General features: G+C 38.6%; 1 protein-coding gene across 1 annotated transcript in view; it reads right to left on the bottom strand.

The window, feature by feature from the left end:
• Nucleotides 1-24013, bottom strand: part of MGA (MAX dimerization protein MGA) — a 47176-nt gene extending 23163 nt beyond the window's left edge. The window contains exons 1-14 of the mRNA XM_066551750.1: nucleotides 22950-24013; nucleotides 16767-17697; nucleotides 16336-16423; nucleotides 16099-16194; nucleotides 12257-12385; nucleotides 10788-10886; nucleotides 9558-10201; nucleotides 8558-8915; nucleotides 7428-7651; nucleotides 6460-6600; nucleotides 5975-6050; nucleotides 4133-4653; nucleotides 2359-2656; nucleotides 45-668 (exon numbers count right to left, since the gene is read on the bottom strand). Of these exons, the coding sequence (XP_066407847.1) occupies nucleotides 45-668; nucleotides 2359-2656; nucleotides 4133-4653; nucleotides 5975-6050; nucleotides 6460-6600; nucleotides 7428-7651; nucleotides 8558-8915; nucleotides 9558-10201; nucleotides 10788-10886; nucleotides 12257-12385; nucleotides 16099-16194; nucleotides 16336-16423; nucleotides 16767-17697; nucleotides 22950-24013 (5293 nt within the window). The remainder of the gene's footprint in view (nucleotides 1-44; nucleotides 669-2358; nucleotides 2657-4132; nucleotides 4654-5974; nucleotides 6051-6459; nucleotides 6601-7427; nucleotides 7652-8557; nucleotides 8916-9557; nucleotides 10202-10787; nucleotides 10887-12256; nucleotides 12386-16098; nucleotides 16195-16335; nucleotides 16424-16766; nucleotides 17698-22949) is intronic.
• Nucleotides 24014-25323: the final 1310 nt, after the last annotated feature.

The following is a 25323-nucleotide window of genomic DNA, read 5'->3' as shown; positions in this document are numbered from 1 at the left end:
AAACCAAGGGTTTGTAGTAATAATCCAAAGCACCTAAGCATTACCTCTTTTTGGAGGACTTGAATTAACTCCTGATAGTATCACTGGAACAGAGACAGCAGAGGAAGTCAGTGTGGTCACCACAGGCGTAGTTGCTGCAGCTGTTGTCAGTACAACTGTGGAAGTGGATGTTGTGACAGCAGCACAAGTAACAGTTGGTGGTGTTACTACAGGTTTTGGGAATGATGTAGCTGCTACTGCTGCAACAATCCCTGTTGTTTTTGTTGCGCTCACAGTAGCAGTAGGAGTGGTGGATGGAGTAGTACAGGTGCTGATTCCAGGTGTTGCAGGAGCAGCTGTAACTGCAATTGCAGGAGGAGAGCAGGGAGGTTCACCAGCTTTTGTCTGGCAAGGAGTGGTCACAGTAGATGCTGCTACACTGGTACTTTCCACAGTAACTGGAGAAGTGGTGGTAGCTGCAGTGACTGCAGAAGTGACTGTGCACAGAGCTGGAGATGGCACTGAAGGAACCATGGGAGCAATAACCGTGATTGGTGTGGGCTTGATACTCAGAAACTGTCGTCCTGAGGCCGCCTGGCGTGTGCTCGCTCCAGGAACCTTCTGCTGCAGAGCTCCTGCTTTGTTTATCACAAACTGGGCAAACACACCACCAGGTGAGGGTCGGGCAGCTGCAAATAAAAACTTGCAGGTCAAAATTTTAATAGATTTCCTCTTTGCCTTTCATGAGGTGCTACAACTGTAATTTCAGCATGAATTTGAGCCTCCTTTTTCTGTGTACCTTGTAATTAAATCAAAACCTTTATGGTAGTCCTGGATATGCCTTACATGTTAGAAAGACCTCTGCCTTATTCCACTACTGTAGCTTTTTACTGCATTTCTTCCCAGATACACAGAAGAATTAGCTTTTGAAGGGTTGTTCTTAATCGTGAAACTATGGACAATCCTAACTAACAGTGCAGGAAAATAAACATTTAAGTGAAATAATGGGCTCTAAGTATTTTCTAAACATCAAATTATTTGTGTAACAGCTTGTGTCATCTTTCATTTTTTACTGCTTCTTGATTTTCATCCCCCTTCTACTGTATTCATCTTACACAGGCAGAGGGGAAAGGGATGGGAAGGATACAGAGCTTCCGCTTCTAATTGCACTGACATCCAAACAACTGCAGACTAGATGGAACAAATTTAACCAATGGAAATGAATCACTGTTAGGAAGATCCTTTACCTCATCCCTTACCCTCCAAGGGACCAGAATACTGCATTTACATCACCCCAGATGCCTACAGATGAGTACAGCAGCATAGAGATTATGGACCAAGACCAACTTAAACACTGCAGTTATTTATGCATACAGCATTCTTAACCCAGATTATGCCAGAACTAGTACTTTAAACTTAAATCACATATGTTGCAATGACTTCACCCACCAATGAAACACAGCCAGCTCTTTCATACTGCATAAACACACAGAATGACAAGTTTTATTACAGGACAAGAAAAACAACACACCCATTTACACGGCAAAGAAAATTTAGGCAGAAAGAAAAACAGATTATCAATCAGAAATTAAAGTTTTTCCAGGACACAGGAAACATCCTTTTCCCTTGCAAAGCTTCAGATCTTTAAATACTGGGTGGGATTATGTGGGTGGGTACTAGTCTTCTCTTTTTAAAGTCATGCAAAATGTAATAGTTAAGGGCAACTTCCTCTCTTGCCACACTGGGTTAACCATTTCAGTACCAACTCAGATACACAAGTAACTCATGAATCTTCCAGTTTTGTTGTTTTTTTTTTTAAACTCAAAGTGCTGTCTAAATCCAACCCTGTTTAGCTTGTGAAATCCAATGAGATTAGAGACTGGCGTGGTTATTGGCTGCACACCTGCTGTTTCACTAATCCAGATTTGGACCATCTTGTCTTTCACTGCTGCTTCACACATCTTTGGTGGTCACAAGAATTATGAGTGCAACATCAACCGAAAATCTGATCAGTGAAGAACCATGTATTAGTGGTACTTTACTTGTTTGAAGTTATTCTGTGTTTGATGAAAAGCAATTAAAAATTACAGAAACGAAACTCCAAAAATTCCAGTTTGTATTTGGAGAGTATCCATCCACTCTCATCTCTTGAAAATATGTACTAGTAGCATTAATAAAACAACTAATAGTCAACATCTGTAATCTTACTCTGAAGTCAAAACTTTCTGCTTTGAGGTTATTTAGTGCAGAGGCATCTTAGGTAGGCAATGCAGCCAAAGGCAGCATGCACTGTTGCACAGAAATCAACATTAACGCTGTACACTCACTCTGTACTTCAGCTTCACGCAATTTAAAACACAGTAATAAGTTCCAACCTACCTATCTGTCTCTGTGCTGGGACATGGGTTTTCAGAGTCGTCACAGTGGGGGTTGAAGGACTGCTGGTGGAAGATGTAGTTTTAGGAGCTGATGTTGTGGGCCCCTGGACTGATGGTGTCCCAGAAGCAGGAGTTTTAGCACTGGGTGCTACCTTGGAGATCACAGTACTGAGGGCTGCAATATCAAGTACTGTGGGCTGCAGCCTGCCTGTGATATAAGCTGCTAGCCGATTGGCAGGATGCAATGCCCCCATCTGTCCCAAAAGCAGTTTGGCCTGAGGATACCTTTTATCATTAACCTGAAAAAAGGGGAAAAGGGAAACTTTGTGAAAAGAACGCTAATTCACCACTTCTGGAGAAGTGTTTCATTCTGTGGGACTTCTAAATGTCCTTTTCAAAGAACCATTGCAATTCCGACTGGGAATTCCTAATTTCCTCATTGCTCAGGAGAATTTCAAACAACCCTTGTTTTATCTTTGTAATACAGATTTTAAATGCTGCTCAGACTCACATAAAACCAGAGAGTCCAAGGAACATGTGAAATCACTGAAATTAGGTAAGAATGAAGCTAGCACCTGTTTTTCCTGTCCCATGCTTATGCTGTAGTCCTGAATAAAAAAAGGTTCCCTAATTGAAGGACAATTTTGGATAAAATTCTCAAACCTAATTAAGACCTAGCATCACAAAAGAAAGAATACTGATGACATATACATTGAGACAAAACTTTAAAGAGCTTGTAAAAGCTGCATCAACTTTTTCCTTATCCACACTGTTGTCTGATACTGTAATTAAGGCATGATGAGTTTCCCTAACTTAAAATTCCAAGCTGTAGTGGTAACAGACTGCACAGGAAAAAACCAGAACATCTTGCTGAATGTCAGGCTTTATGCCTAGTGGACAATGGGAAGTTTAGGTAGTGCTGCATTTTGCTTTCACATTGTTTGATAATACCTTCTAAAAGCCAAATGTATTTAAGACACTACTAAATAAACAGTAGTTTTTATTGATCAACTTTTATTGAAGGTAAGAAATCTCCTCACCTTTTTCTCTCCACTAGCTTCTCTTTCTGAGGGTGTCATATCTGCAAGGTGTCATGAAAACATATTTTACTCTGATTTTCTAATTCATATAATTTTCCTCAAAGTGGCTTTACTATAACCACAAATAGCTATGATGGAAGAAAAGGATTTTCATCCTAATCCTGTAGTTCCTACTACTAATTCTTAACATCATGTCAGCAACATGGAACTGCAGGGAAAAGACCCTGTAAATTTAGGATTATAAAGTCTCCTAATGAAAAATATATATTCTACAAAGAAGATTCAGGCTGTTAGTGAAGATTAACAGTTAGCTGTAGCAAAAAGCAATTTTAATGTTTACATTTTCATTTTAAAGTTTTGTCACAGTGTATACTTCCCCAGAAAATATTCTTTCTGTGGACTCATACAATCATTCACTTAGAAACATTATGTGTCAAATGCACCTTCAGAGGGTTTCACAAAGAATTGAAAAGATCTTGAAAGAGATTCTGCACTTGGGTCAATAAGACCCAAATTGCCAAAAAGACAAGTTAAACCATCAGATTTCAGGATTTCGATCAGATTTCCTGTTACTGAGTAAATCTTGAAAGGGATAAGCTTATGGAGAGGAATGCCACCAGATACTGTCTGGATAGGCAAAAGACATATTAAAGAGTGCTCTCCATGTCAAGGAGTTCTGGGATAGTACTGGATGAAACTGCATCTAATCTCCACAGTAAAGGCAGAGAGACCCACCTGAATCAAGCCCGAGGGGCTCGTATTAGCATTGCATTTGTAGGCAACCAGCTTTCCTGCAGGAGAAACCCCTGCATAAAAAGGCAAGCCTTTGCCCCCATGCAGCTTCTCCCGCAGCTTGTCCGCTGGGTCTGCTTGCGTGACCTTTACATTTTCTGAGTTATTGCATGCCGCCACTGTGCTATCAGGAGTCTCCAAGACAGGGATCTCAGGCTTCTCGTCCTTGTCCTGGTAGGACGGCACTGAAATTTTCACTCTGGAGGAGCAGACAGAAGGATGGTTCTCATCCTGGGCCTTGTATTCCGAAGCCAATTCAATAATGAAGCTACCCACTTTGAGGCACTGTGGTGCATTACTGTTGATATGCTGTGATAAGATGGTCAAGATCTTATTGTGATCTTCCTCCAAGTTGCAGTCAGAGATAATCTCGATAAGTTTGGTTGGTTCACCTTGAGTGGTGTGATGAACATAGGAGGTGGAGAAAGAGTCCCCCTCACTACGGGAAGAACACCAGCTTTTCTCTGAGAAAGAATTGAAATAGGTTTCTGCAATGCTATGGCATTTTAAGTACCTGGATAGTCAAACAATTTCATTCTGCCCACACCTCCACCCTTAGCTCCATTCAGCTGCAGGCCAACAGCAAGTAAAAGAACTGTTCAAAGCATCATCTTTCCCTTGCAGAGCTTCACAAACAAGCAAAAACTCACTGCAAAACTAATGTAATTATTTCTCACGGTTCAATCCCTGCAGCCATACCACGTCATGTTGTATCCCATTGCATCACAAGCTAAACGAAGCCGGGTTGTTTCAATACATGGGTGAATATTCTCCAAACACACCAACATGGTAGAAAGCATCACTGGTTATTCAAGAGATGGCACTTTTCTCTTTGAGTCAGAAAAGCACCCATGTCCTACAATGGCATAAGGGGACATGCCACTAGCAGAACTGTCTTTTGCAGAAGATGTGTAAACAGAAGCGTGACCTTTTGTTGTTATTAGAGCTACAATGCTCTTTTTTTGCAAAACTAAGGATGTTGATCCCTGTGTCCTGGCCATTTTAATTTCACCTACCAATGCACCAGCATTTTCAACTAATTGTATTATTTTTCCATTCCCATCCTTAAATGTAGCATGCGCTGTTGTATACATTAAACAGTAAAAAGATCAGCTCAAAAAGGCAGATATGGTTCTTAAGTGGATGACACAATGCCTCTAGTGTATGTCTCATTTAAGGCTTGCAACATGATTTGGGCCGCTTCAGATGGAAAGAGAACATGGATGTCTAGCCTATTTCTTCACAAGCTAGAAACTCAAACCCAGAATCACTAACACAGCAAAACTTCAATTTTTCAACTTGAACAAATTCAACATCAAACAATTCCTTGTCCCAACCAGTTCTATGGGAAGAACATGAGGATCCCATCCTCCCAGTGATACTTAGATATTTAATTCTTCAGTAACTACAAAGCGATAGTAAAGAAAAAAGTGGAAGACAAAAATACCCCCACAAAGCAAAGCCGTTCATCTCCATTCCTTTCCAAGTATCTAATCATCTGTCTTGAAGACAACTCTGCAGTTTTACACTTTATTGCTAAACAAGCTACTGGCGGCACTGGTCATTTTACACTTAGAGCAGCAGCAAGCACTGGATATTTAGTCTGCTGTATCTCCATCTGCTGCTACGAAAACAGGAAGCTGTATGCATAAGATTTTTATTAACAACTGTAACGACTCCACCAGCAAACCTACTTCTGTTTCATCAGTAGCTACTGGTTTTTAAAGAAAAACTACAAAAACATTTAACTAATAAGTGGAATTATACTCCAGACTCAGCTCTTACCTCTTGATGTATCTTTGTCTTTGTCTACCTCACAGGTTGCCTTTTCAGGAGACTGAAGCTCTGGTTCATGCTCCTGCTAGAAGAAAGAAATGCAAGAAAATATTCACCCTAGACATCTTACACACTAAAAATCACAGCACAAAATTAACGAGGTCACCCCGAATCCTAGAAATATGCTGTCTTTGACTGTGTTACAGGCTTCATCTTAGAAGAGCACTATTAACAATGAACATTTAAGCCTTACACAATAATGCATTTGTCACAGACAGGAATCTCCCCAGACAAGAAAATGTAATATCACAGTAACAGAGTCAGTTTACCAGCACTGCAAAGTGATTTAGGCTCCACCTTCCACTGCCCCACCACCAACAAAAGCAAATCAAGCCCTCATGTCATGTAGGAGTCTCTGGGGAAAATATTACTTCGCAATTTTCAACATTTCTGCCTATTCTATAATACACACTAGTTACAGTGTGATCTCTTACCTTTACACTACAACTCTGTGAATCATTTTTGTCTTTTTGCTGCTTTTTCTCCTCTCTCTTGGGTTCATAGGCTCGCACCCTTGCACAAGTCATGAAACTTTCAAAGTACATGTAGACAGGATCCTTGTCCTCCTCTCGAATCTAAAAGAAAAAAAAAGGAGATAAAACCCTCTTTTCTCTGTTCTGGATGCACATCAGATTCACAAAACAGCTCTGCTTTCTAAAAAACTTCAACAGTAAGGGTCAAAAGAAAAGTCTAGCATTTAAAGCTAATCTGCCTTCTCAGTATCATCACATAGCCACCACCAGCTCCCTGAGATTCAAACCCATTCAGATATTCTTTTAAGTGAAACAACAAATCCTAAGTGCCATGCATTGTTTAACATTATCTGGTATACATTAAATAGCTACTCTGTTATGTTTGTTCTTCAGATATAACTACACTCTACAGCTGTTTTTCCTCTATTGCTGTTGTTGCTTTTCTCTGATACTAAGGTGAGGGGAGACACAAACCCAGATTCTTAGAACACTGGCAGTGAAACCTCAAGAAAGAAAAAAAAACCCAAAACTCCAGAACTACACTGAACACTTTGTGTCTGTATCCCAACACTTTTTGCAAGTAATTCATACTTATATAGGCTACAATATGTAGCTATTAACTTTAACAAACATGACAGGACTAAACTGTGACAAAAATAGCATATATTAATGTATTTTTAAATGAGGCTATAAATTAATCATAATCACCTTCCACATCTCCATACTGCTATAATAAATTCTCAACAGAAGATGGACATAGTAAAATTCTATATATAATCAATCCATTCTAGCTTATCAACACACCTATAGGCAATCAGTCCTAAGCTTTCACCTCAAACTTTTCTAAAATCATCTAGTACAGAGGCTTTCAGCACAATTTGTTTTAATTTTCAGTACAAGGAAAAACATGCTTTTTTTTTTTCTCTTACCACTGGATTTGGTCTAGGAATGTACATTCTGCTTGGTTTTGTTCCACTGGAAGATCTGTTCTTACTAGGAAGCCAGACCTCTGGGTTGGGCAGTACCATAGATTTAACTGGTTCAATAACAGATGGTGTTGGGACATAAATTGGCTCTGGATCTACTTCACCTTCTACCCTCACCCACAATGGACAATTCCTAACAGGTTGTTCTGGCTCTGAATCACAGATAGCTGAAAAAAAAGAAAAAACAAAAATTACTTACAAATAAAACACCATTTAACACAGCAGTAACAGAATTTTTTGTTTGAGTTTGAGGTCTAGCCATGTGGCAATCACTAATCCAAACTGCCAGAAAATCCTTCTGGACGCTTTTCTTCTGTCAAATTCTAGTCAAAAGTGACTGGGATTTGTCTACAAGGAAAAAAAATGAAAATAAAAATGTACACTAATCCTCATTTCTCACTTTTACTGTGATAAAAGATCTGAAAAACCACTGAAAATAAGTGAGCTCCACTGATGCTGCTTACTTAAAAATTGCTAAACACCAAAAAAAAAAAAGAAAATCCCAGACCGGTATACTGGAGATATACGGAAGAATTAATTTATTCCAGTAGAACACCAGAGAATATTTTGTGTTAGCTATTGCTAAAAATATTGTTAGGAAAAAACTGAAAATGTAAATTCACAGGCAGTTTCTACCAATTTGGTTTTCTGAGCATACCTTAAGCCAGATCTGAAATTACCACAAATAACTATACTTCCAAGGAAGTCCAGCTATATACAGCAACTGAAAATGCACCTCTAGATAATGACTTGTTTACAAGGAAAGATAACTGCACTGTAATAGTGAACATTACCAACAATGACAGCAATAATTATCCCATATCTATCATAGTCTTTTTAAAGACATTTGGAGAGTTGAACAGTTTAAACTACCAAGAAGAAACTCCAACTATTTGATTCAATAAATAACTACACAGTGCCCAAAATGTTGATCACATAAGTAAGAATTAAAAAAAAAAGATATTATTTCCTGTAAGTAAGCTGGATTTAGAAATGGCATCACTACTTCATCCTAGGAAAAAATGCCCATGAAGTTTGGTGGTTTGCTGTACGTAATCTCCACCAATACTCACTGTATTCCACCCTTTTTCTCTTCTTCCTATCCTTCTGCTTTATCTCCTCTTCTTCCCCATCACCCTCTTCTTCCCCATCTTCATCCTCTTGCTGTTGTCCTTGTGTTCCAAACAGCACGAGACTTCCACGCACAGCCTTTTTCATAATTTTCTTATGCTTTGATCCTCCCTTCACCAGCAAGACCCTTCTCTTGAGGCAGGTACACCCAAACATGCAGTCTGGCCTGCGGCAGTGGGTGGGCTGACGTTTCTCCAGTGCCAGACTGGCACATATGCAACCCAGTCGGCAGAAATCATTGTTGCAAGGAGGTGCTCGTCGTCTTATTATTTTGTGGATAGGTTTGCTTTTAAGAGATGCCTAAAAAAAGTTTTAAAGAAGCATAAACTTCAAATTTTCATAAGAGGAATATTTTAGTACAATGCAATCAAGTATATGCAAAATTGCTGTTCGAAGTTCATTTAGAAAACCCCTCGAGCTACATTGTTTACGTACAAAAACTTGTCCTCTATACCACAAAAACCCCAAAATCCCCACAGAACAGAGTTTCGATTTGAAGTTTTTTGAGAGACAACTGGAGACAGCAAAACCATCCTGATAATAAGCAGGATGTGAAAAAAGCAAAAGTTATCATGGGACAACCAGGTTACATGACCAGGATTTTCTTGCGGTTAGCTCAACTGAAAACATCAAAATGAAAATAGCAAGGAAATGCAGCTACTGAATAAGAATTGTTTTAATTCAAATTTCAATTGTGAGAATTTTAAACACTTCAATTATTAATAATTTGTATCAATACACTATTATCACAATTAGCTTTTTCCCCTACTGCTAATTCAGCATTCCTCAAGTTTCACTGCAAAGACACACCACAAAGGAATCTCATGCTTTATCATGATCCTTAGAAGTGTCAGTCTTATTTTCTGCATCGCTATGCATCATCCATAAGCGGGTAGATTAAAAGCAACAGCACAGAAAAGAAAGAAACTATTACAGATGTACCTGAGCTGTAAGGAGGGTTACCAAAGAGATGTCTGCTCGCTCTTCAGTAATATAGGTCCGTGGTTTCCCATCCCAGAGAGCACAGTCTTCCAAGTCCATTAACTTCACTTGAGATTTAGACAAACCTGGTGGACGAGGTGCTTGGTGATGCTGTGGTGCTTGACGCAAACTGATCTGTTTTGGAAACGTATTTTCATCCACAGTTGGCAGCACAAAACCATCTGCTTGGTTACTCAAACTGCTAGCAGGCTTAGCAGACTTTTCCCCGGACACTGACACGTTCTGCTTCTGCTTTGGAGGAAAAGGTGAAGGCAAAATAGGTTTGTAAGATGATTTTGCTCTACTGTTTGTAGATGTCTGTCTGGTTTGAGTCTTTGTTTTCCTAGAGGTAGATGATGGAGGAACAGGCTTCAATGTGTAAGATGTTGATGGAATTACAGTGGACTGCTTCTTTAAAACACTGTCGAGCGTTCGAACATAGCTAGTGCTCTTAGTGGGAAGCTGATATACCACAGGAGAAGTGGGAGTGTCAGAAGAGAATCCCATACTTGTTTCCATCAATTTCCCTTCATTTTCCAGGTACTCATCCAGCTTGTCACTACAGAACGCTGAGCGATTCTTCAATGAACCTTCTGAACTGCCACCTAAATAAATGAAGAGTACTTTAACTCCTGGACTTAAATTTTATAATAATCAAACACGGTAGGATAGTTTTGATTATACAGCTCTAAAAAATGCACTCTTCCACAATAATAGCATATAATACAGGCACACCAAATATATTCCATTCTGAAATACAACCAGCAGCCTGCACAATTGTTTTTGTGGAGATCTTACACCTGCATTTGTGGTGGGCTGGCCTTGGCTGGACTGCAGGTGCCTGCCAAGCCACTCTATCACTCACCTTCTCAGCAGAATGGGGGGTTAAAAGTAAGCTGCAAAAAACTTCATGGGTCAATATAAAGGAAGTTTAATAAAGCAAAAGCAAAGTTTCTCTCTTCCCTCATTCATCTCCATTCTGACAATGTAAGAATGGAGATTAACGAGGGAAGAGAGAAACTTTGTACCAGTACAAAAAAATTCTTTAATCGTAACAGTCTCAATACAAAAAAATACATCTCTTACTAAGACAGACACAAATACCAAACAGCAAGGTCCATGAAAGGTCAGGAAAAATGGCCACATGTTGGAAATATGTACATTGATCTCTCTCTTTTTACGTTTTTTTACCTTCATTTCTAGAAGCACCATGAAGTTTCCCTCGCCAGCCTTTGATTTTTGTGAAATCATTTGTCTTTCCTGTCCTGGAAACAAAAGAAAATCCAGTATCTGGAAAAGAAGAAAGCTAGCCTCAGTTTATGAACCAAGTTTAATTGCATCAGTGTCTTAGCAAATGCTGCTTCTTCCTTTTCAGGGATAGGTGAACAGTAGCAAATTCAAAAGATTTGAAGCAACTTAATTTTTTCTATTTGTTTTTTTAATTAACAGAATACTTAAGAGAAGGCCAAATTCCCTGTAGAGCTCTGCAATCCCACACACATAGTGTTTCCTTTATTTTCTGGTTTGGTCTCCTTGGCATTTAGCAAAAGCAGTTGGCTCTGAAAGTCTAATGGGCCAATCAACTAATTAGCGGGCTAAAATGGAAGAGCCAGGTTTTGAGCTCATACTACAGCTTCACTCAGCAAGAAAAGTGATTTGATTCTCTCCCCTCAGTTGGGCCAATGGCTTTTATAACACCTGCAGAAACTTCATTTAATGTTCACTGTTCTGTCAAATTCATATGAGTATCTATTAGGGGCATGGTCAGTGAATAACCACAAAAGACAAACAGTTACATCTCTGTCAAGTTAGCGTCAACTGTGGGAGCTAAGATGGAATGTAAAGGTACTAACAGGGATCTGTGTGGGCATTTAACATATTCCTAGGCTAGAAATAATTGCATTGGACACTAAGCTGACTGAGGTCTTCTGAATTGAATCTTCCTCTCCTGCAGTGTAAACCATCTGAAATTCAATGTCTGCCTCTACCAGCTCCTAAAAGCAGCAGATTAAGAAAGACATTAAGTAATCAGAATACTACAGTGGGAGAAACAGTTAAGTAGAAGAAGATAAGCATATAAAATAAGCTACACTTTGCCCATCCAGGTCACTATTGAATACAGTACCTACCAACAGTATGAGAACCACAGTCACAGTATGATTCACAGTATGAGAAATACACTTGTTTCGATACAAAGCAAATTTAAAAAAGAACAGTCAGTCACAACTTTTGTAATAAATAATTATCATGAAGTTATAGGGTAGCCCCCATGTGGCATCTCAAGGCCTTCTTCTGGAAAATTCTGATACTCAACTCTGTGACAGACAACATTTTTTTGTTTGGTATGTGAGCAATATCAGACAAATTCAGATTGCTTAATCTTTTTCTGAGCAATTTGAGAGGTCAGTATAAAATAGACAGATGCTATTACTGGATCACAACCATCACAAAACGGGAACCCTCAAAATAATCCAACCACAATTACTCAGGACTCCTTGCCCAGTAACCACAAAATGATCTACAGAAGTTCTCCTATTTTGTCATTTTAGTATCATTTTCATCTCTTTAGATACCAAGCTGAACTAAATAGTCATTCTCTCCTTCTCATTGATAATAAAAAGGTGACACTTGAGATTACAGCAAATTCATATTCCACCCACCTGGAGAATTGGGGTTGGTACCTGGATAGCTCCACAGAGAGTAATTTGAATAGGAAAGAGGAAGTTGCACACCCAAATATTTCAAATCAATGCTCATTGTTGGGTCCACAGAATTCAACTTCAGTCCCACTACAAGAAATAAGTAACAGTAAATGTCTCAAGGAAGCAAGATGTTAGGAAAAAGAAAATCAAGATATTCACTAAAAGATTAACTGTTCAGTGACCATGGGCTTTTCTGGCATTTCCCCACCATTTTAAGAGACTTGAAAAAAGCATTACTGCCATAACAGTTACTTCCATTGGATTTATAGCAGGTATAAATTAAAGAAACTTTACACAATGGGAATTTGAGAAAAAAACTGAATTACTTTTCATCATTTTTTTGACTGCTACTGAAGTTTTCACAGAAATTTATTAACCATTGTGCCAGTGTTGCAAAAAATCTCATAATAAAACTTTCTATCTGTTTTTCTGAATAAATCGGCACCCTTTACATCTTTGAAGGCTAGAGTTATTCTCTAAACCCAACCCAGCTGACTGATATTTCATATCCCTAAGTTACCAAGCCTGCCAGCAGTACTTACACATCCCCTTTTGTACTGAGCTAAACTCGAGCAAGAACATATATCACACATACATCAGCTTCAACCAGCAATAAGAGACAAGAAACCACATTTTAGCTCTGAAGAATGTGTGTGTGTTTGTTTGACTGCTATGATATGAGTTTAGGCAGCTATTTCAGGACCCATTTGGACCTGAAATGGGGAAAAATGACTATAAAGAAACTAAACAATCTGTGTTGTTAAAGGCACTGAATCATTTGTGGTGGCATCAACATGTTCCTTCATTAACAATCCCCAATAGCCAAATTGAAAGATTTACTTGGTAAGAAAAGCTATTTTTGTCAATGGCAGAAATAATATAGATACAGAAGTGATGAGAAAACTAAAAGCTAGGAAAATTGTACCTTTTCAGGAAATATTGTTATACTGAATTCAAGAAACCATTCTCAATAAAATTCAGCTCACAGCTGGGAGCTGAGAACTTCTATTTTGACTTTTAGCTATAGAAACTTTCAAATGTTGCTCCTGTTGCCCACAAGTTTGAAATGAATATATTAAATGTATGCATCTTGAAACTGAGAATGTAGGGCTTGACAAGGCTCAAGAAACAAAGTCACATTTGCACATACAGCAGAAACCTTGTGCTGGCCGTACACATTTATGCTCACTAGTGGAAACACAGTGACCAGATTACTAGCAGGCTGAAAAAAATCGACATGAAACAAATCTCAAGCATGGTTATTTAAACAGATACTGTCATCACAGGCAGTCTAGTGAGATGTAATTTTCATATCTACATAGGGAAAACAAGAAGTAAGTCAGTCTCACGTTTTGTATAAAAATATGTCGACTGACAAGGGTCAAGATGCCATTCATTTCTTTTTTTTTCCTATTCAAATAAAATTGAAAGAGTACAGAGTTTATTTATCTTTAATATCTCCTTTTTGCCACCTGCAAAAACAAGCTTATCTTTGTTTTACCCTTAAAACAAAAATAAGAACATCACACATACAGAAAATCTATTTTTTCAGTTTAGGATCACAAAGTAAAAAACACCCAAGACAAAACCCAAGAGGATGAGCCCAAGAAGTGCAAAATGGAATGACTGCTGCCAGGAGCAGGCAGCCAGAGGAGAACAAATGGTAACAGTTAAGTATTATGTCAATAAAGACATCTCCATACACAACAGGTGAATAATCACTTTTCAAAATTTCTATCACTTCCAGAGCATTGCTAAATTTCAGTTGCTGTAAGCAAACAGTAGCAAAGAAGAACTATAAGAACTTTCTCATCTTTATCAGCTGCAGCTGATTAACCTGAAAGAGGTAACATGACAACAGTGCCTTCAATTTTCAAGAATATAGTCAGGGATTCAAATCAGCCCAGTTAAAAGAATCATCCCGTTGCACTGCAGTGCTCCAGCAGGAACTTTCCTTTTAACACACTTAAGTTGGATTCCCTTCTTTCTGAAGCATTTTCCTGCAATTCTGGTGCCTCTAAAATCTAGACAGCCTCCATCACCCTGTTTTTAACTTCACAGATCAAGAGCAATTGTAGGGTTCAGGTACTGCTCCAACATTTCATCAGTGAATCTCAAATAGAATCTTAAACTTCTCAACCACACTGCGGAGAATCAAAACAGAGTTAACATCAAAACTGCTATGTCAGTTCCTTCCAGGATCTCAAGTCTGCAAGGCAAGAGATCTGTAATTATTTGGAAGATGAAGGCAATCTGAAGAAAGTCTGGTTCCTTGTCCACATGCAGCAGTATGTCCTCAGTCTACACAAGAAGGAAGCAGCTTCTTCCTCCACTTCTTTTTCCCTTTCTCAGTCCCAGCTGTGGGTTCTCAGCCCAACTGGGCTTAGCACTTCTTTAAAGGGGTAGGGATGGATAATGTTAATGATAATGAAGTCTAACAACAAGAGTATTCATAGTGTAATTCACTTCACAGCCCAATCAGATTGCATCTCTTGTAGTAATGCTCTTGCTGCAAACAGTTTTCCTGTGTCTTCTTTTCCCTCTAAAAATTAGAAGCTGTGGTTTATCTCCATCATTGCTTAATTGCAATTTCACTATTTAACAAGCTCAGCAGATTACCATCCAACATGATGGAAATGATGGTCATTACCACTCAAGAAAATCAAAATTCTTCAGATGTCTTCTTCTTAGCCTAATGCTTGACATTTCTTGTCCATTTTTTAGTATCTGTGAACTGCTCAAAGCCCTTCAGAAGGCGCCTCAGACTTCAGCTGGAGAAAAAGCATGTGGGTTGTACATGTTCCCAGTTGCAGGATTATCTCAGGCGTAAAAGCCCTCCTAAGTGCTGTAGTTGCCAATGTACCACATGGTTGCCAACACACTGTAATTTTATACTTTTTTTGGGTAAAAGTTAACACCTAGGAGGTCCACAATAAAATCCTAAAATGGCTTAACATTGCTAGTTCTAATCACACACCACGCATAAACCATTCAAGACAGTCCAATGTTCTCCACCACAGAAGCTCTGTGAGGGCCCAAGAACAGCTCATATCAGAGCCAAGATCAGTATTTGCAGACTCAATCCCTACAGTGTTACAGTTATGTGTTTGAAACATTCGGGGCACACCTCAGGAGTATGCAGTACAATGTTTCCGTGTGTATCAATGATTTCATCACCGGCTCTGCTGCCAACGTTAATGTCATTGGTCTCAGGACTACCATTACTGATGTCCTTCAGCATCATAAGAAGAGAGAACATGAAGTTCCACTCTGTGGATCCTTGTTTTTTCCTCCATCTATCTCTGAATAACACTGGATATCAACAGAAGATCACAAACTACAAGTACCTTGCTTGGCCCTTAAACATAGCTAGTGAACTGGATAAATAGGGACTCATAGAAATAAGGACTCAAATCACAGTAAATGTAGTCTTGGTTAAGTGTTGCTGGATCTCTAGCTCTTCTACTCACCAAGAAATGCTGACTTTTATGAAGGAGTAAAACCAACTCTAACTGCTTTCAACCAGGTTTAGGTCATTACAAAACAGGCACCATCAAAAGGCTCAGCAACTTCTGCAAGAGGCACAAAACATGCAGACTCCTGCTCTCCTATTGGAGATTCAGGAGTCACCTTTTGCCACCTCCACATTTTCTAGTTTGCAACAAAAATGTGTGCAGATGAGAATCCAGGTCCCAGCCATATCAGGCATACACAGTATTGGCACCAGTAGGAAATCATCAGCTGAGTATGACTAAGTGTAATGACCAATCAGGCTTATCAGTATGTACATGACCACTTACCTTCCTGAAGGCTAGGATGTATTACTTGTTTATGCCTCAAGGTCTTCAGCTCTTCCATCAGCTCCTTTTCCAATATTTGTATTCTTGCTTGACAATCTACTCAAAAAATAACAGAACATATAAAAAACATTTGCCATGCAAAAAACCTGACCTAATTATTAATTTTTTCAGTGTGTCTTTACAAATTCCCTTATTGCAGGAAAGAGCCACTCATAAAAAAAAAAAAAAAAAAAGTACCTGGATCACTTGTAGTCAACAGGGGAGCCTGAAGATTCTGTGACTCTTCTCCACCAGCTCTATCAACAGTGTTAATGTCAAGAGCTTCCTACATACATGAAGAGCCTTGAGTAAGTTAAGATACCTTAAAACACTTAGATGCAAAGTAGACCACATCAAGTACTACCAAAATTATTCAAAACATGAGACTGTTTCATAAACAAGCATGCATTCCTTTATACAGAACTCTAGATCCCTCTACTTTTCCCTAAGCTGCAAGAAGTAACACCATGTTATGAGTAACACAGGGTCAAAATAAGAACAGATTTGGAGAAGAGGTCACAAAACTCTAAACTCGGTTTAAAAGAAAATATAACTTCAGCTGTAAGCACAAAGGCTTTACAACTGAACAACAAATTTTTGAATTTTACTCCACAACAATGAGGTTTTACCTTTGATGCAAAGGACACAAAAAGAACACCATCAACATCTTCAAGGTCTGGTTTAACATCTGGAAGGATATTCACAGGCCCCAGAGAAGTGTTCTTGCTGGCTACTACATTTTTCCCTATACCTTTAGGTGGTCGACCAGCCTTGGAAATTTTCAGTTTCCGGGGCCTTCCTCTTTTATTTGTAGCTGATGATAGAGTGCTTTGATTGTTACCAGAGCCTTTGAGGGACATAGGGTTCTTCAGTATGCCAGGCCGTTTTCTGCCACCGATCTCTTTATCTGGAAAATCACAACTTACTGAGCCCCTGAGATTAAAATTAGGTAATTTGGATAGAGCCCACTGGGCCTCTCTGACTGAACAGTATTTCTGTGACATTTTACTCCCAGGAGATTCTTTCTTCATAACTAACTCCTCAGGCCCAGTGACTGTGCCTGAGCAAGAGTCTTTGTGATTTTCAAAACACACGGGCAAGGAATCCAGGATCGCACCCAAAGGGGATTTATCCTTCTTGCAAGAGGAAAGCATGGTCTGAGGCAGCTCAGATATCTTCACTGTGCTCTTTGTGACTGTACAAGGCTCCAAATATACCACAGGCATCTTACCACTATCCAGTTTTAACATTTTTGCTTTGGCAACACCTGAAGGACTGGTTAGCATACGCTTCCTAGATGTGAGCTCTCCATCAGTTCCATCTGTTTCACGGCGTCTCATTAGGTGTTTTTGTACAACGGGATCATCATCATCAGTGTTGGAATATTCATCAGTTTCTTCATCTGTGTCTTCCTGTTTCACAGTTATTCCTTGTGTGCAAATATTTGACTCGTAGTCATAGTCATCTACTGGCTCCTCTTTAATGACTACATTAAATTGTCCATTCGGGTCCAATGGAGATGCCACACGGGAATTGCTCTCATAACTGCTAGCAATGGGACTGGGGTGGGAGAGAAGGGACAAAACCAAAATACAACGTAAGATTTTTATTTTATCAAATCTCCTTTACCAAAACTGCGCCACCTCCCACAGTTCTTGGTTATATTGTAAAAAGCCTCTAAAATGCTCCCAGAAAAAAAGTCTGCTAAATAAGCTGTCATTTTCAAGCTTACATTTTTAGAAGTACTCAAGAAACCCCAAGAAATTGCCATTATTAAGAACAATCCAACTTCTTATCTGAAGGCAGCAGCACAACTTCCTTCCCTACTAATATCAGGGTGACATTTGCCCTTTTTCCTCTTTTACTCAACATGAACTCATGCTAAGCTGTCATATTTGAAATGCTCAGAAGCAGCCTTAGTTTGCTGTGTATCTCATTAAGACACTACTAAAGCCATTATGCTTGCAAGTAAGAAGCCAAGTGAGCCCTTAAAGCACCAAAATTTTAGTTAATGCACCCTGAAGCCATATGCAGACAATTCCTAAATTCAACTGTTGTTTGTACACTTACAGAATACTAATATCCTACTGAATTCTGCTGCATTTTCCACTAAGTCTGAATCCTAACTTAACCAGAATTCAAAATACCATGCATTAGATACTGAAGACGAACAGTACAGGCAGCTCATAATGGGCTTCTTTGAGGGCCAGACAGATCTAGAAGAACTACAGTCACCAGTCAAAGAACTACAGTCACCAGTCTTCTTTAGTGTATCAGAACCTGGCTCCTTGTCATAAGAAAAAAATGCTAACGTATGAAGCCAGAAACTCATATCCAGAATAAAACTCAGGAAAAAAAGGTCAGAATTTATTTACTCAATGTATCACATAGTATTCAAATAATACCTTTATACTTACTATATGATACACTATATATAATTTAATTATATTAAATTATTATTGTCAACTTTGTGTTATTAAAATGTTATTTAAAGTAAAATTATTTGTTAATGACAACAATTTCAAGTAAAATTTAACGCAATTGCAGTACTAATATATTATATAGAGAGTAAATATTGCTTTATATATACTGGAAGTATATATGTATGTGTGTCTATTTTATCATTAACATTATCCATCCCTACCCCTTTAAAGAAGTGCTAAGCCCAGTTGGGCTGAGAACCCACAGCTGGGACTGAGAAAGGGAAAAAGAAGTGGAGGAAGAAGCTGCTTCCTTCTTGTGTAGACTGAGAACATACTGCAGGAAGAAGAGCTGGAACACACAAGAATCACAACACAGAGCTGGGAGTATTCCCTTTATGGAGAAACACTGCAGTATTAAAACACGAAGCTGGCAGTCAAGATACAAATGTATATATTTACATATAAAATTCTAAAGTGAAGCTACCTAGAAAATTTGTTCCAACTCATAAGGACACTAAGTAACCATTATTAAGCTTAAAGCAAAAACATGACTCCTGAGGGAACAGCAGGCAGCAGGAGACTGGAATACCAGTCCTGTTTTGTCTACCGTTTTCTCCGGACAATGAGCTTCCTATTAGAAATTTCCTAACTTTCATGTAATTCATAATGTGAAATGTAAGATTAAAAAGCCCTTCTGGGTCAGTGAGTTACTGTGAAAGAAATGAAAAGACAGACTACTTGTAAATTACTGGCAGCTGAAAATCCTGCCACAATACTAAACTAAGAGGTTGATTCAGCAAAGCTCATCCACAACTAAAATTAATATTATTAAGACTCATCTGCTCTGCAAATTTAGAATTCCTGAAAATCAAGAGGCAAAAAACCCTAACAAACTTGCAGGCCAGGATTTCTATTTGATATCTGGAACTAAAAAGCCCTGCTGTAAAACTGAAACTTCAAGAGCCAAATATTGTTTTAGTCTGGATAATGCAACCATAAGCCAGGTGGTGACAAGAGTGAGGTATGACCCGTGCACGTAAATGCACAAGAAGATAAAGCATTTGCACAAAATCCTGTTTTAAAATTTTGATGCAATAACCAACTTCTCAAAGAATAAAAAAGTTGCTTTCAAGCGCTGAACCAATTTCATCTGGCCTTAGTTTCTGAAGTTACATGCAACCTAAGTAGTCACAGAAACTTCTCTTCCTCTAATTATGGGAAGATGAATCAGGGCAGGTTGTCCTCTCAAAATCTTCAATCTAAGATCAGGTAAAAATGGTGAAATAGTGTCTTAACTAGCTCTTTCTTCACCTGGTATGGAACAGTGCATATTTAAACCAACTTTCTTATAGCCCAAGTAATGTATTTGGCACCCTTGCAATATAACAACAAAAGCAGACAGACTGCCTTATTGGCTTTTTCCAGATTAAAAATCACTAAGCTGCTCATTTTTGAAAAGTACTAAAATACATATTTTTTTTGGTACATCATTTTAAATTACACTGGGAAGAAGTTGGAAGGGGAATCTGATTTCTTGTGGAATTAATCTAGCAATCTATGGCAGAGGTTTGAAGGATAATCACTTGCCTTTTTCCCCCAAAAGAAAGGCAAGAAAGGAAAAATACTCAAACTATCAAGACTAAACACACGACAACTAAATTAGAACAAGACTAATGGAGCATTAAAAATCCCACAGATTTTTTATTTTTGAAGAAGGAAATTCAATTGATCTTGGAAAGGAGGAGGAGTACATAAGCCTGTATGTTTTAAGTAAAGTTTGTTTGTTCCATGGCCTAAACATCTAAGTACATCCAGGGATAAGCATTTCTACTGAAGTATCCACAACCCAAACACTTTTTTTCTTTACAACACACCTATTTAAACTAAACATACTATCAGGCCACAGAAGCAGAAGGGAAAAACCCACATAGTACCTTGCAAAAGAAAACAGCCCTTTATTTCTGAAGTCCTCTAATAACTCAGGATTAAAATTACTCTTAGGTATATATGCAAGCTTTTACATGGTTCTATTATCAAAATGTCAGAAGAATTGAGTATGGGTGGGAAGTATCACCCTCAACAGCACTAGGAACTCCACTTCTTTTGAGGATTGTCTGAGAGGTAGCAGTTCCCAACTTGCTTCTCAAATCTAAGCTCAGCAGAAATCACTACCCTGCCTAAAAGCAAGATAGTGCCTATCAAGTACTACCTACTAAGAGTTTGCCCACCACAAAAACAAACAAACAAACAAAACAAAAACAAAAAACCAAAACAAACAAACAAACAAAACACCAAACACCCCCCAAAAATACAACACAACAAAAAACCCCAAACAAATAAACAAAAAACCCACAACTTCCCAGCCTTCATTGATTTGTAAATATTAATGTGCTTGGTTTCATTAAGAAAAATGTCACACTCTCAGTGCTGTCCTTGGAAGCTGACATACTTCTAAACTCAATTATATGGCATGAAAACACTGTGAACAGATCAGAATAAAACAGGAGAACCAATGTTCTGAAAAACTCCAGCCCTTGTAGTTTTGCCATTTCTTGGATAAGATCAATTTTCTCTTTCCAAGTAAAGAATTTTACTTTTTCACACAGATTACAAAAACATAACAAAAAGCTGGCCAATGCCTGAAAGTAGTTCTAGGACAGTGGTAACATTTATTCATCAATGACAGGTGCTTCCAAGCCAGACAACAAAAACTTTGCAGTGTTTTCCAGACTGCACAGATTTTAGCATATTTCAGAGATCAGTTACCTTGGAGGCAAAACCAGAGAAGGAATCTAATGTGCTCTGGATTGAAAAAAATTAAATCTGTCACTGTGCATCACCTATTTTGAAGGAAGGTCCCTGAGTCCTTATAACATCTTTTATTCCTTGGAACAAACAGTTCTCAACTAAATCTGCTTCAATGACCCTCTCCAGGCAAATGAATATCATTATAAAAAAGCAAAATAAAGCTGTCAATAATTATTTTCCGAGTGTTACTTCTAACATGCAAAGTTATCTAAACTTTTCTCCATGCTCTTATGAACTAAAAACTAAAAAAAGCCCATCTTTTCTGTAATCAGTGTATTTTCAGATTTTAGTTGGGGTAGAACAGCATTTTTTGAGAATAAAGTAAGTCCAGAAGATCTTTTTTTTTAACAGACTGACACATGAAAATACAGCAACAGAAAGGTTTGGGCACTCTAAATCTCCAAACTCCTAAGAATTACTACAAATAAATTCAATAAAGTGTCAAAGTATGAATAACTCTGTAATTTGGAGTTTTTCAGTTACTCAAAAGGCAAAGAGATCCTTCTTGCAAGACAAAAAAAAAAAAAAGAGGAAACCTCTGTCCTCTCTAAAACACACTGCAGTTGTATAGTAATACAGTCTTTGTATAATACAGTTGTACAGCAATACAGCCTTTGTATAACTACATCATAAATATAACTTTTCTCCAGTAAGAACTGACCTCTAATTTCACTATTAACATCATCCTGATATCCTGCAGGTAGATAATTTTCTTGTGTACTGGTCTACAAAGGTTGCTTTAGTAACTAAATCTTTGGCAGATTAAGCCTGTTATTAACAAACTGACATGAACCAACATGGCAGAAAAGAAACCTCTATGTTTTTTTAAATAATTTCTTATCATTCAAAGTATCTCTACATGGACATTAACTATTCACTAAGACTGCTCCATGCTATTGCTTGGATTTTCAAAACTAAGTAAAAGTGCAGTAAAATAATAGTTTTGCCAGGCTTGCTTTAGAAAAACCAAGTTGTTCTGAAGTACTTCCCTTACCTCAGAGCAAATATGAGGCAACTGACTACCAACAGGCAGGCTACCTCACACTTCTTTGTGGAATAAAAGAATTCACACCAAGCAGTGGTTATTGACAAAACAGTGGCTTGCTGCCAATTACAACTGCCTTGCAGCAATCCCTACACATACGCAACCTAAATACCCACACACCATTATTTTCACTGATGAAAACTGAAGCTATAGACAGACAGCATGTCAATGTGGTGAGCAACCCTAAAAGCAAAAGCAGTTTTAATGACTGCAATAGCTCTGCCTAAAACTCTGAAAAAATTAATTTAGCCTTCTAAAATGCTAAGAGGGTTAAGTGAAACCCCCCAATGCTTCTCAACAATGGGAACTAAAGCAACACAGAAAATAATACTGGACTCTTGCATTCCCCAGACACCTTAGAAAGTCAAGACTGATACTATGACTGAGGAAAGAAAAGTTTTTAGTAATATTAACTGTTCTGCCATTTCAGGTCATGCAACCTTTAGCAGCAAACCTCTACACTGAGCATCCTGTTATTTATTTACAAAACATCCCACTTAACCAGCAGTTGTACTGAAAACGCAGTGTTAACCCACCTTTCAGAGACTTCTTGTTTTAGCTTTGGCATAACACCTGAAGGCAGGTCACTGTCCAGGAGACCCAAGAAGTCTCCTTCGGCATTAAAGGACTCTTTATCCAGCTCAGTGTCTGATGGATTTTGACTAATGAATGAAGAATCTAAACTTCTCTGATGCACACCTAATGCATCAACTTCAGCAGGGCGACCACAAATGCTAGGAGTGCTAAAAACACCACCTCCTTCCAATTCTAAGTTGTTGTTCTGTTTCACATCACGCTGAGGCCGACTATTCAGCCCATCATCTCTGAAGCCTTTAGCGAAAGGATTGTAATCTATTTTCAGCTGGGTAATCTGGATGTTCTGGTAGGCTGTAACTGCAAAGAACTCTGTCTGTGGGAAGGTAAATGTATGGACATCAGGGCCGTTAAGCTGAATGACTTCTGTGGCTTTGTTTGCAGGCACCAGGTGAAGTCGCGGCAGATATCGGTGCATAGAATGCAGGATTATGTGACCCTCCTGGTCCAGGGTATTGTTGGTGAGTTTAAGTTTGTAGAAGGATACTGGCTGGTGCATCCAGAACTGGCCAGTGGAAGGGGATTCTGGATGAATAAACACTCGTCCTAGAACATGTGGTTCTGCCCTCCCACTGGGCTCCCACCAACGGCCATTCCATTTGTATCGGTGGTTGTCCACTGGGGATATGTCCATGACTAGAATGTACTTCTGACTGGAATTCAGCCCTGTGATCCAGTATCGGCAGTACGGGAACATCCGCCTCCCCTGCTTCGTCAGAATCATCTCTGTGTTGCGATGGTAGAATTCATTCCACATGCTGTTGTTATCTAGGGTGACAGTGATGCCCCCTGAGACACAGTCAGCTGGGAGGCAGGTCTTGACTCTGGGTTTGACTGGAATGGATACACTGCTGGCGAGAGCACAAGCATCACTGTTTGCTACTAGGATTCCTTGGTCAGCTTTTCCATTTCCCTGCTGTTGTTTCAAGATGACAAAGAAAGCAGGCGCTGCACCAGACACAGTCCCACCATCCCGGCTAGCCAAGACAATCTGCTGTTTCTCCATGATGAGCACTTTCACAAGCTCTCAAACCAAATGCAAATTCTACAGAGTTCTGATAATCTTCTATGTGTGATCACCATTCTGGAAGAAACGGAAAACAGTTAAAATTATTCCAATATAGTCTAAGAAAGTAATTAAGTAGCATGAGACATCCTTTTTGCAATAGCTCTCCACATAAAAAACTTAAAAGATAAGCAGTACTATAAAACAGAGCACAATCAGGGTGCAACAAATCAAGGTTGCATGTGTGTATACAATTCTGACCTTATAGACATGGGGGCTATGACACCTTTAAATTGCTTTTTCATACAGAGTTTGCCCCAACAGAACTCCTTGCTTTGCTTGGTATTTCTAAGCACTTTGTTCAGATGCTCCCTCTAGTCTGCAGATCATTCACTTAACAACATTAGGCAGAACATGCAAAAGTTTTCAGAAGAGCAAATGGCACATTTTTGACACAAAGATAAAGGTCTTGTCAGAAAGAAAGAAAGAGTTCCCTGAGGTCTACAACTTGTCAAAATGTAAAGGAGGAAAGAAAAAAGAAATGTTAAAAACATTTTCTCCTGATTTCTTTATTGAAATTGTTGAAGTTTGTGTGTTTGGAATTTCTTTGCTTACACTCTCCAGCAGTTTCTAACTGTCTGTCAAGGGCAGAGAGAGAAAGAAGGGACAAAATACTTCAAATGGATAAACTCTGGAAAAAAAACACAAACTAACCCCCAAAAGACCATGCAGCTAAGATTAAATGGATGAATGTGAAGCACTGGGCAGCCTTAGCTTCCTTTATCTTCTCAATTATGGAAATAATTTAAATCAAACAAGAAAACATTTGTACTGTTATGATTAGCATAATCACTGTTTAGGGAACTAAAGAAGTTACTCTTATCTGTATATACACAACTCCACTTCTGTGTGTCTACCTCCCAGGTTAAGAATTATGTCAACACTGTAACAAAAGATCATACACTACTTCATTTTTCAAATAGCTTGTATATTTTTCTATGTGAAAATTTAAAACATGCACTTCTGGTAACACAAAAAATCCTATTTCCACATCCAGATATTTGTATTTTGATCCTTATTGTAAGAGGAATACAACACGGACAAAAAATGATTGATTCTTTCATCAAATATGTAGTTGGTGGGAGCTGGAGACCAGAGTTAATAACCACTATGAGAAGCTGAGATGCATCCCAGAGTCCTGAGGGAACTGGCTGATGTGCCAAGCCACCTTCCTTAATACTCAAGAAGTTGTGGCAGTCAGGTGAAGTCCCAGGTGACTGGAAAAGGGAAATACTGCACCCATTTTTTAA

Source organism: Molothrus aeneus, chromosome 6, assembly GCF_037042795.1.
Source record: "Molothrus aeneus isolate 106 chromosome 6, BPBGC_Maene_1.0, whole genome shotgun sequence".
NCBI lineage: Eukaryota > Metazoa > Chordata > Aves > Passeriformes > Icteridae > Molothrus > Molothrus aeneus.
Note: the sequence above shows the minus strand (reverse complement) of the source record. Positions and strands in the feature narration are given on the sequence as shown.